Genomic DNA, 12748 nt, shown 5'->3' on the forward strand with positions numbered 1-12748 from the left:
GCAATTGCTGCCAAAAGGGGGGCCACAAAATATTAAATGTGATGGTTCACTTACTTATTTTTCCCCCTTCTGTCATTGTTTGCATACTATCCTCATTAAAATATTAAAAACCTGTAAATGTTTGGGTGGTTTTAGTTAAAGCAGACACTGTTTTGTCATCTGTGTGATTTTGACAAAGATCAGATCACATTTGATGGTGATTTTATGCAGAAATTTGACAAATTCCAAAAGGTTCAGATTCTTTTTCATACCACTGTATGTGGGTTTGAGGACCACAAGGATGTGTCACCTGTATTCCTTCGGGGTTATTGTTGTTGAATTCCTCCACTAGGTCAATGCGGCGTTTGGGGTTGACGGCCCCGGAGATCAGGCCATACTGCAGACCCATCAGCCGCAGATGGTAGGCAACGATGTCGAGCATACTGGTCCACTGTGAAACGATCACGCTGTAGAAACAAGAGACAGTTCAATATGTTTTACTGAGCTGAACATAAAAGTGGTTCAAACCACTATTTGATGGAAAGATAAGCCTCAACCCGTTATAGGGCACTCCTAACTCATTTGATGTCAACGTCCAATACATTTTGACTAAATGAGGCTGGACTCTAAAGCGTTAACTGTAAAAATTTTCTAATGAAATTTTTTAGATGTTAAGTCACAAAAATATTTTTTTAATTAAAATAAAAACAGGGAAGGAAAAAACAGCAAATGTTTTGTACTTTTTTTTAATGTAAAAAATATTTTTAAATAAAAAACAAAGGAAAACAGAAAATGTCAGATTTCTGTTTAGGTCAAACAAATATTGATAAACAATGGGAAAAAACATTTATCAACACTAATTTTAGAAAGCTGATTTATGAAATACATAATGATATATAAAATAGACAACATGAAAGATGAGCATTTAGAGCTAGTCCTCCCAATTTAAATGAATTGGATGTCTACTATGGTCAATGGCAGACAAAGAGGTAAATACAGTGATCCCTCATTTTACGTGGTTAATGTGGACCAAAACCCGCCGCGATAAGTGAAAAACCGCGAAGTAGCGCACAAAAAATGTGTTCAGTGTATTTATTCAGATTTAGAATTGGAAAGAGATAAATATAAGACACCTTTTTTCCACTTTTCTCCCCCTAAGTATAATTAAAAATATGTATTTATACATTTAAAAATAGGTTTTAAGCACTTCAAATGTAATAATTATGCTAAGTTGTAAGAAGTTACTGTCCCACAGAATTATTTTTAAACAAGAATGAAGTAGTAGAAAAATGCTTGGCTGTATTAAACGCTTCATTGAGTGAGTCCACTCAAATCCGCTCAAGCTGCTCACTTACACACAATGAGTTGCCACAGCAACTGTTTAACAAGTTAAATGATGATTGACGCATGTGGCGCTTTTGAAGTTCGTGTCTCTGGCAAGATCAAACATAAACATCTGTAAATCCTCGTTAACTTTAACTAGCAACTCCAGTGCACGTGCACTGCCTGACGAACAACGAACAGGGAGAGGGAGGGAGCGAGAGTGAGACTACGCGATCGGCTCGGGACAGCTCATCTGTATTTTTTTCTTTTTTTACATTTTTATTGAAAACAGTCCGTGATGGACTAAGGCGCAAAGTTTGAAGCACGAAGTAGCGAGGGATCTACAGTATGTACTATTAAAAAGATACATCTCTATAGAGTGCTTTTGGGGACCATAATCAGTATTTGTTTTTTCATTTTTATTTTTATAAACATGTTATTAATTTATATTTTCAAGCAAATAAATAATTAAAAAACACAATGATTATTAATAGAAATATAGTATATAATTGAGACCTGGAGTCCACATTTAAGGACATATCCCATTGGGTCATGTTGGCTAAACTTGTATATCAATTTATGAAATGCCAATGTTGTGGCCCGCATGTCCAAAAATGTGCGTTCCAAGTATGTGGACGCCAGGCCTTTATAGCGATTTTAATTTTCTCCATATGACCAAAACTAGTTACTTTCTCTTGAAAGGGTTGAAAGTTAAAAAGTGTAATTTTTTTCTTTTAACAAATTTCAAATATGATTGAGGAGCGTGTGCCGGCTCAAACAGAGTACTTTGTTTCAACTTCTCGCTCTAAATCTTTGAGTATGTTACTGTATTTTGATATTAAATCATTGCAGACTTTCAAATATTAAAGATGTGGGGGCCCAGTTAGCCATGGCCTTTAAAATATGTTTACCTTTTCTGGTTGTCATCCTTGGCGCGGATTGCCTCCAGCTCAAAGACCACAGCAGAAATCTGCCCAAAAACAAAAAAGATGATACACTGTACATATGGCAGAAAACACAGACAAGCCTGAAAAAGCAGTTTCTGCTCTTGCACCCCTCTTTAAAATAAAGTGCTGTATTTTAAGCCAAAAGAACTGTTGTGTTTGATAGAACAGTATGTCTACGTGCTGCCATAGCAGATTCATGGCGCATTAAGCCCCCAAACTATTTTGATTTTTGTCCGTTTTACCCTGGAAACCCCCGTTTACAGATGTCGCACAACCGCTTTTGTTTCAACCCAGCCATAAAAAGAAGGTAAGAAATTATATTTTTTATTCACAATGTCTGTCATTTTTAGTAAAGATGTCCCAATAGATCGCGTCATTTTCAAAGTATCGGAATCGGCAAAAAAATATCGGACATGCCTTTTTTTAATATACATATATTTTAATTCAATCGTTTTCTAATTGTATTTAACATTACAGACAAAATGTCTTACACTCATCCAGAGTCTTTAGTTTTGGCTTAAAGTAGGGCTATCAAATTAATCGCGTTAACGGCGGTAATTAATTTTTTAAAAATTAATCACGTTAAAATATTTAACTCAATTAACGCATGCGCTGCACGACCCACTCACGCATTGTCCCGTCCAATCTATAATGGCACCGTTTTACCTATATATAGAGCTAAAAGGCAGCATAAAATGAGTAGAGTGAATTCTGGCAGTCTTTGGAGCCTTTTTTATATGGCTAGAGCCTTACAATCCCTCTCTCAACAATTAGAAATATCGTGGGAAGCAATGTGGGGAAGAAAGGTAGTAGTTGATCTTTTTCTTAACACCCTATGTTATTTACCAACGCAGAGAAGATATATCAATTGGTGCCACTACGCACAGTCATGGTTGCACTTCCCATCATGCATTTGGGCAGAACAGTTAAATGGCTACAGTACCATTTACTGAAAGCTCAACAAATGATGGCAATATTTAGTCACAATATACAAAGTCACATTTATCCTTTAAGAATTACAAGTCTTTCTATCAGTGGATCCCTCTCACAGAAAGAATGTTAATGTAATGTGAATGCCATCTTGAGGATTTATTGTGATGATAAACAAATACAGTACTTATGTACTGTATGTTGAATGTATACATTCGTCCGAGTTTTATTCATTTATATGATCGGGAAAAATTATCGGGAATGATTGGAATTGAATCGGGAACAAAAAAAAAAAAAAACAAACAATCGGATCGGGAAATATCGGGATCGGCAGATACTCACACTAAAAAGATCGGGATCGGATCGGAAGCAAAAAAAACATGATCGGAACAACCCTAATTTTTAGCTTAGAATCATTAATTGATGTCTAATATTTTGTTTAAAAAAAAAAAAAAAAAAAACGACCTTTAAAAATTATTCACTCACATATTTTAAACTTAAAAAAAAATTACGTCACAATGAAAAAAATGGTGTCTGTAAAAATGTCACGGATGTCTACCTCATAACTATCGCTTAATTGTATTTTTTTTGTTACTGTCGCATTTTCTCTGATATGTTAGATGATAAATAATCGATCCAAACAAAGAAAAATTGAGAAAAAAAAACCTTTTAAATGGGTAAATATATGAAAAAGAAAATCGCTACCACTCCTTGATGTCTGCGATTTCTGCATCACGACTCTTGTTATATTACCATGTTTCACTAATAAAATCCCCCCAAAATCCAGCTGTGGCTATTCACAGCTGTGTCTTGACACTCAGTGATACATACTACATGGAGTTGTTGGATCGAAACAAGGTAAGTACACGATAATATTTCGTTAAAGTCATGGCGTCTGTAATTCTGCTCTTGTGTGCTCTCACCTCCAGATAGGGTTTTGCTGTTTATTTTTTTTGTTTTTTTTAAATGCCCTCCTGTTCAAAATTTTTCTTCCCCCAGAAAATTGAGATTTTAAGCTTTCCAATGATGTGTCACACATGCATATAGGACAAATTTGAAATTTGGCCAAAATGGAGGTCTCAGAGTGAACTTCAAGTCACCTGAGTGTGTTCCGCCATATATATATATAATAACAACAACCAAGTATTATACAGTGGGACCTCGAGATGCGAAAGCTTCAGTACACAAAAACTCATTTTACAAAAACTTTTTCGGAGCCACTTCATATTATTAAAAAATATTCAGCATGTGAAAGATAATAGCATACACTGTAATCGATAATTCTCGCTCGACAAGAATTTTAAAAGTCATGCCACAAGATCCTGCTTCCCCTATTGGTCAGAATCTTGGTCTTGCTATCCTGTTAGCCTATTGGTGGTATCATTTCGCTTCTGGACATCGCCTCACTCGAAAGGTAATTTTCCACATTTTCACTATCATCATTATAATTTTTTTTACTTCTGTTTTATTATCTACTTCATTACAGGTATTAACAGTTAGGTGAGGTATATTGAATAATTCAAATGTATTTGACTCTTATTTCATTCTGGTATTACCCATATTATAAAACTGAATATGGTGTTTTAGTCGAGCTTGGAACAAATTAGGTAATGAGGCAAATGAGGCAATTTACATGTAATTTTTTTAATTATACGAAACATTTATGATATGAAAGCTACTCTGAAACAAATTAATTTTCTGTCTTGAGGTACGACTGTATAAAAATAGATTTAGCGTCCAATTGGGTTGTATTCCCATAGAATGAGTTTGGAGTCATCCAAAATGGTCCTACGAATGAAAATGGCCAACATCTTATTTAATTTTGAGTGTTGGTCCTTGACACCAATTTGTGCGTTCTGTTGTAAAAGACATGCCCACTTATTTTCCTGTTGATTGTTAAAACAACTGTTGAAAGCAGATTATTCTTTACTAGGGTTGTCAAACGATTACAATTTTTAATCGAGTTCATCACAGCTTAAAAATTAATTAATCGTAATTAATCGCAATTGAAACCATCCTTAAAATATGCCATATTTTTCTGTAAATTATTGTTGGAATGGAAAGACACAAGACGGATATATACATTCAACTACTATACATAAGTATGTACAGTTATAATTTGTGATAACAATAAATCCACAAAATGGCATTAACATTATTAAAATTCTTTCTGTTAAAAGGATCCACAGATAGAAAGACTTGTAGTTCTTAAAAGATAAATTTGAGTACAAGTTATAGTAATTTTATATTAAAACCCCTCTTAATGTTTTCGTTTTAATAAAATTTGTAAAATTTCCATCAAAAAATAAACTAATAGCCCGCCATTGTTGACGTCGCCGAGCGGGACGTCACACGGGCTCCCTGCCGTTCTTCCACAGTGTCTTTTACTACGTAAGGTTGTGATTGAAATACACCACAAGGTGTCAATGGCGAGTTTTAAATTAATTTGAGATTTTGATTGGGAATGCCAGTTCTCTTTGCATTGAGCGCATTTCTTTTTGTGAACATTATTTTTTTGAGAGGTAGGAATATTATTTTTGTTGTACTTTCACAAAATGATACTGTAGCTACTTAACTGTTCCGCCCAAACACATGATGGGAAGTTGGGCAACCATGACTGTCAGTGGTGGCTGCAAATGGTATATGTTCTGTGTTGTGTTCAACAAAGCATGTTAAGAAAAAGATCTTCTCCTGTCATTCTTCCCCACGTCACTAGCCGCAAAAGTTATGATTGTTGTGATGGTTGCCAAAGCTTATACAAATATAAGGCGCGGTTCAATGAACGCCTGTGTCCACTTGCATTTCTCTGCCTTTTCGCTCTCAATGTGCTAAAACGGCGTCAATGTAAACTGTTTGAGGCAATGTATGAGCGGGTCATTCCGTGCATTTGTTAAATGCGTCAAATATTTTAACGTGATATTGTCGCTCGTTAACACGATAAATTTGACAGCACTATTTATTACCCAATGTTCTAATAAAATTCAAACCTTGGAATTCGCTTAAAGTCACCACTTTCATTTTCTGAAGTTCTGACAAATTACAAACCCTTGATCAGGATCAGACGGCTGATTGTCAACCTCAGGCATGGGTCCTTCAGAATTCTTTTAATATGCTATCACAATTTTACACATCACATCTCTTGTAGTGGTTCATTCCGGTCGTTCACCCACCTTGGTGCTCATACCACTCTCCTCAAAAAGCCGGGAGGGGAACCGCGTCCCGTTCAGGGCCACCATGGCCTCGGCATCGTCTGACGTCGAGGGTCCGGATGTGAGGGACAGAGCGTTGAGCTGCTCTTCCAGGGTCAGGACCACATCATCACCTTGCAGCTCTGATGAGTCCAGCGTCTGCGACGGAGGGAAAAATTTAGGACACGCCCGGTCATTCGTTTGTGTGTTCAAATATACCTTTTGAAGCAATGATAGGTGGCAGCAGCACTGTCGCAGACGCAGGAGCAATGACAGGATGTGGGCAGTGCTGGCAGCCTGCGGAGGTTGCTGCGAAGAGGACACTGGCAGGTCTGACTGTGACAAACCAAACTCTTTTGACACTAAAGGGGAATAATAGAGAAGGTCGCGTACACACCAATATTAAAATAGAGATGCACATGAATAGAAAATTGCGAGAGTCAAAGCTTTGCAATAAGATGTACCATATTAAAAATAAGCAAATTACAATAAAGCTAATTAAAAAAAAAAAAAAAAAAAGTTACAGTGTACACAGATTTTGAATGACGTGCATAAGTGACTAGCAGCAAGTGGTGATGTAGTGGTTATATAACAGTGCGTATATGACAATTTACAATGCTCAGACTAGGAGGTTGATGACTGACTTGATATGATAATGCAAATGACAGTTTGTGCATAGATGTTGAGGTAACAGTGCAAAATAATGCTATAATGTAACTGTGCAAATATTACATATTCAATAGTCAATACTCAGTTTATACAGTACCCAGATTTAGACAGATGTTGGAAAACATTATTTTGTGAGATGCATGTGACAATGTTGTGGCATGAGTGGTGCAATGAGAGTGACATTTTAGTGCAAACTTGAGTATGGACAAACACGGATACTGTGTTGAATATCCTGATGGAAAGTCATAAACCACACTCCTGACCGGCTGAACAACCAAACACTGCTAACCCTAACCCCTCAAAACACTCCCTTCATTGTTGACGTCATACCTTGCTCAAAGGGATTAGACATGGAAGGGCTCGATTGCTTCACATCGTTCCCTTCGTGCCTCTTCAGGTAGTTCTGCAGAGTTGATCTTGGAGCAAAAGAGCAGGTCAGATTTTCCGTTATTTATCACATGAGGTTCTAAATACCGTATTTTTTCCAGACTATAAGCTGCTACTTTTTCCTTGCAGTAATGATGGGAAGATCGATACCAAAATATCGATATTTCGATCCAGCGCGTTGAGTTTTAGGTATCGATCCCCAAGCAAAAGTATCGATATTTGGAATTAATATACAGTATTATATTTTCTTTGTCTATTTTTGGCTATATTTTTGTGCACACTTTTTGTACTATTTTTCCCTTTCGCGTTCTACACGCACGTAAGAAGTGCACGCACAAAAGCAGTGCACTGGCGTCTGCTCCCGCCCCCATTTAGGTCCCTTATCCTGTGTATCAATCAGCATGCTTTTCCTCCGCCCCTCTCACGAGACACCAACACAGCCACAACAAACATTTGGAAGCTGGTAGGCTGGTAGCATGGCTGCGGCATTGACGACGGAACGTAAAAGAAGTCTGGTTTGGACATATTTCAATTCAATAAATAGCAACGAGGCTAAGTGCACAGTTTGTGCCAAAACTGTCAGATATTGTGTGGTAATACCACAAACCTCACGAAACACCTTAAAAACGTGAATCCCGTAGCACATGACGAATTAAATGAAAAATGTACCGCTCAGGCCGAGGAGGACACGAGAAAAAAGACCACGCCACCGGAGCAAAAGCAAAGCTCTTTAGAAGTGGCGTTGGCAGGACTTATCCAGGTAACGTAGGTGCTAATAGATAATCGGAGACGATATATGCATTAGTGGCTGATGTGCAATATGAAACAATAAATATGGCATTTTTGTCATCTTACATAAAAACAACTTTGCAGCACTATTGAATATGCTTTCTAATAGAAAGTTATAGCTACATCTTGTTTGTGAAAAGCAAAATTCATACCGCATTATATAAAAAAGGTAAAATGACCATAGCGACATAATTAACAGTGAAGTATTACTGTAACCTAAATGCGAGTCTCCATTCTATTAATTTTTGATACAATGAGGACTAATCAGCCCACATAACATTCCATAGGATAGTCAAGTGAACTACTACCAGGCAAGTTGGGCATAAAAAAAATATATAAATTATTACTTAACATTTTAAACAGACACATCTCTCCTTACTGTATTTCTAATATTAACTATTATTACTTTTTTTTTTTAATTGCAAGTGACTATTGTTTATTGGATTTGTTTTTAATGATCTATTAGAGGGCAGTAACATGCTACTATTAATTCGTTCTTTAATTAGATCAAAAATATTTAACTTAGGTAGATTAAAATTTGATCAAATACAACGTGTAGCAGGGAAATGTTCTGCGTATATGAATTCAAGGGTTAGGGTTAAAGAGTGAGACTGACTAATCAGATTTTGTTGTTGATGGATTGGTTTGTGAGTTTGTAGGGAAACTGCTTTGCTAGTTATTAAAAGCAGCAGTTTTTCCATTGCAATGCATATTTGACACTAAGAGACTTTTAATAGTTTTTGAGTGCTTGCTGTAGTTGTACATTAGATAATATCAGAATGGCTGAGAACTCTGCAGGGTTGTGTGTATAAATAGATATGTGTTGTATATAAAATATGAACTTCCGGTATCGATATCGGATCGGGATCGCAATATTTGGCCTTGGTATTACTTGGTATCGGATCGAATCCAAAATCACTGGTATCGCCCATCGCTACCTTGCAGTCTCTACCTTGCAGCATTTATAAGGCTATATTTTCTTGTTAAAAAAATATCAAAAAATTGATAGTTAGACATACAGTATTTTAAAAGAATTGTTTTACACTAGCACCAATAAAGCTTGCCAGAAGCTCCTCAGACTTACTCAAAAACTCAGGATTTTATACATGAATACTGCTCTATCTGATTCTATATGCTGCAACAAAAGAACAATTTTAAATGGATGGGTATCCACTATTTGATACGACAAGAGAATGCGAAGTCCCCTGAGTGTTTTCCGCCATATGTACACAAAACTTTTGCACAGTACTGTATATTTTTATTATATTATGTATATACAGGATATACTGTATGTATATATTTTCCCCAAGTGGAAGCTTCCATGATCCTAATAAATTTAATAATTAAAAATATATATATACAGTACTGTGCAAAAGTTTTAGGCAGGTGTCCTGCCTAAAACTTTTGCACAGTACTGTATATTTTTCAATAATTAGTCATAGTTATTATAAATGATTTTTACGCATAATTTTAATGTTGATGAAACAAAATTAATACAATTAAAATTAATGACAACCAAAATACACTCTGGGTATGGCCAATAATAACAACCCTAAAGTTAATTTTTTTAATTTCTAGTTTCATAGAATTTAGCTCATTGCCTGACATTGACAAAGAAAGACGTCCAAATCAAACTGGGAAGACTGGCTGGGAATACTCATCTTTCAGTGCCCTTGACAGCGCTAGACAGGCGCAAATGAACAAGCACCGTCATACATAATTCATACATAATATGTGCAATAAAGAGTTATGTTTTTTAAAATGTGCTTTCAAAAAGCAATGATGCTTGCAGCCACCCTCTTCTAGTAAATCTGGATTGGACGTCTCGTACTATCAATGGCTACCAACGAGTTAAATGAATGCCCTCGAAAGGATTTAAAACTAAACAGGAAGTATCCTGTGTCACCTGGATTGAGCAAAGACTACGTCGTAGACCGCCTGCTCGTCCTTGGACAGTTTAAGATGATGCACCTTGCAGGTCCGTTTAGGAAGAACCACCTGTTGTTCAGATGTTTACATAATTTTTCTTTTCCTTCTAGAATTTTCAGAAATTTGGTCAGCGAGCTACCACGATACCAGCGCTTTTCCATGAGAATCTTTCTGGTCTTTGGTTCGTCGCAGCAGCAGAGTCCTCGTCAGGATGTCAAGTCGCTCCCTGCCGCGCTTGGAGTTGTTGTCCACCTGCGCCTTCCATAATTTGTACTCGTCGAAAGGGGAGCAACGCAGAAACCTGCAGAGAAATGCAGAAAAAAATTAGACAGGATTTTAAAATATGCTTGGGATAGGTAATAATGCAGATTCATCTTACTTAAGCAAGGAGTACATGTCCAATAAATTATTCTGGATGGGTGTGCCGGTCATGGCCCATCGGGCTGCCGCCCTCAGATGACACACGGCCTTGGACTGCTGCACCTTGGGGTTCTTGATGTTATGCGCCTCGTCCAAAATGACACGGGCCCACATCACTCGTAGAAGGGGGGACCCGCCTGGTGGTGCTGGCTGAGGAAACGCATGGTTTTATGGCATCACCATTTCACAAAGGATACTTCGTCATCAGTTGAGGCAATGATGCGCAGTTGGAGATGTTCCTAAGCAAAATGGCGGACTTCCTTTCCTTTCCTGAGATTTTTATTTGATTTTTTAAGGCCTTAAAATCAAATGATTGGATTTAAGGCTTTTTTATTATAACTTTTTTTTTTTTTTAACCCTACAGATACCCTGAAAAAGTGTGGTGACCAGCCAGGTTTATGAAGCACTGGGGGATATCTTGTCGTTACATTCTGTCGCTTTAAAGTTTTAACTCATTTGCTCCCAAAAACGCATAAATACGTTCTATTTTTAATTGTTTCAGTGTCCCAAAGACGTATTTATACGTCTTTTACGTTTTATTTCCCACAAGAGACATCTCTGGGTTTTGATTCAACTCAGCTCCAAAGCACAAAGCTAAAAATCCATTTTAAAGCAATAAAACTGGCCACTGGAGGGCAGTAGCGCATTTGGTAAGACCCGCAATCCGATCTAACGGAACAAATGGCCGGGCCGCACGGCCGGGGCGCCAGCGGAAGACGACCAAATGGACGTCCAGGATGCTAGGCGGCGGACGACCGAGCAGAACAACCGGAACCATCAGTGCAGCGGACGATGCCGTTGAGTCCGTGCTGCTCACCGAGCAGAGCCCGTGCCGCAGTGCTCGGCTGCTCGCGTCCCCCACACCCTCCAGTGTCCCGCATGGAAACGCGCATGGCCAAACCAGTTCCCCCCCAGGAACACAAGTTCCCCAGGCAAACTCTGCCACGAGGCAGTGGTCACCACAAAATAAAGACTCAAAAAAAGCCCTCTTTATGAGACAGGCGGTGATGAGGGAAAAGTTTACCCCGGCTGTCGTGGCCACAACAGCGTCATCTCTCAGTTAGTTATGTGTAAATAAATTGTTACTTTACTATCAAGAGCTCTATTTGTCTTGTTGTTTATGTTATTTTGTAAAAGGAAAACATTATTCAGATGTTTGGGATGTAACTAAAGCAAAAAATAACTGTGTTAAAGTCAAAGGTATGTTTGAAATGCATGCTTTCAAAAAAAGCTCAATTTCTCAGTTTTTTCATCAGAAATTGGAAAATTGCTCAAACTAAGCTATTTTCTAATGCTGATTTCTAAAGAATGGAAAAAGATATTAACTAACTAGAGATGAATCTTTCTTTTCGTGGGTTCCATGTTTATATAGCGATAGAACAGAATTTTCTGTGGGCCTTGCAAAATCAGGCAAAATCCAGTAAAACGGCCGGGAGCGAAGGGGGTTGCACCAGTGAAAATGGCTTTGAGTGAATGAGGTAATATTACCATAGTAAATTTTCTTTGTATTAAAGGAAGAAGAAAAAAATGCTTAAAAAGAAAACAAGAAGAAAAAAAAAAACATTTTGGACGGAAGAATCAGGGGTTTTATTTGAAGGCCATATAACTTAACCCAACTTAGATTGGCTAATGTGTGTAAAGAGGTAGGCTATCAGACAAATCCGCAGTTTTCAGATAATTCTTGTCTACAACAACTCCCGAAAAAAATTGTAAAACGGATCCACAAAATTCTGATCATGAGACCAAATAGTTATTAAGGAAACAGAGAGGAATTTCAGTTTTGGGAATCAATAAGATCAAAATTATAAAAGGCAAATATTGGTTTGTCAGTCGATTTACAGTCTGCTTTGGATCCTTAAAAATGTATCGTTTCAACACAAAATGAAAAACTAAAATTCATGTTCCCCCCCACCCACCCAAAACAAAGCAATGGCCCGTAGCTGCAAGAAGTAAAAATTGTGACAAACTTGAACTCCAACACAAAAACACTGGCTATTATTGACATTAAACTAAGACCTGCAAAATCAACACCCATTGGTTCCTAATAACTCTCAGACCCTTCAAAAAAGATCTGTCGTCCCATGAAATCTTACTAATAGCACCCCCTAAAGAAAGCCTATTACCATTTCAACACATTATAACAAAATGGTCACTCTTCACATGTTCCCACTTTTTAGTCAAAACCAG

General features: G+C 37.3%; 1 protein-coding gene across 3 annotated transcripts in view; it reads right to left on the minus strand.

The window, feature by feature from the left end:
• ttf2 (transcription termination factor, RNA polymerase II) overlaps positions 1-12748 on the minus strand; it is a 34628-nt gene that overhangs the window by 7430 nt on the left and 14450 nt on the right. For all 3 annotated transcript variants that reach the window (XM_057853270.1, XM_057853269.1, XM_057853268.1), the window contains 8 exons: positions 10521-10711; positions 10289-10442; positions 10119-10210; positions 7367-7452; positions 6587-6729; positions 6350-6526; positions 2214-2272; positions 290-446 (listed from right to left, as the gene is read on the minus strand). In XM_057853270.1, the coding sequence (XP_057709253.1) occupies positions 290-446; positions 2214-2272; positions 6350-6526; positions 6587-6729; positions 7367-7452; positions 10119-10210; positions 10289-10442; positions 10521-10711 (1059 nt within the window). The remainder of the gene's footprint in view (positions 1-289; positions 447-2213; positions 2273-6349; positions 6527-6586; positions 6730-7366; positions 7453-10118; positions 10211-10288; positions 10443-10520; positions 10712-12748) is intronic.

The sequence above is a fragment of the Corythoichthys intestinalis genome, chromosome 12 (genome assembly GCF_030265065.1).
Source record: "Corythoichthys intestinalis isolate RoL2023-P3 chromosome 12, ASM3026506v1, whole genome shotgun sequence".
Lineage (NCBI taxonomy): Eukaryota > Metazoa > Chordata > Actinopteri > Syngnathiformes > Syngnathidae > Corythoichthys > Corythoichthys intestinalis.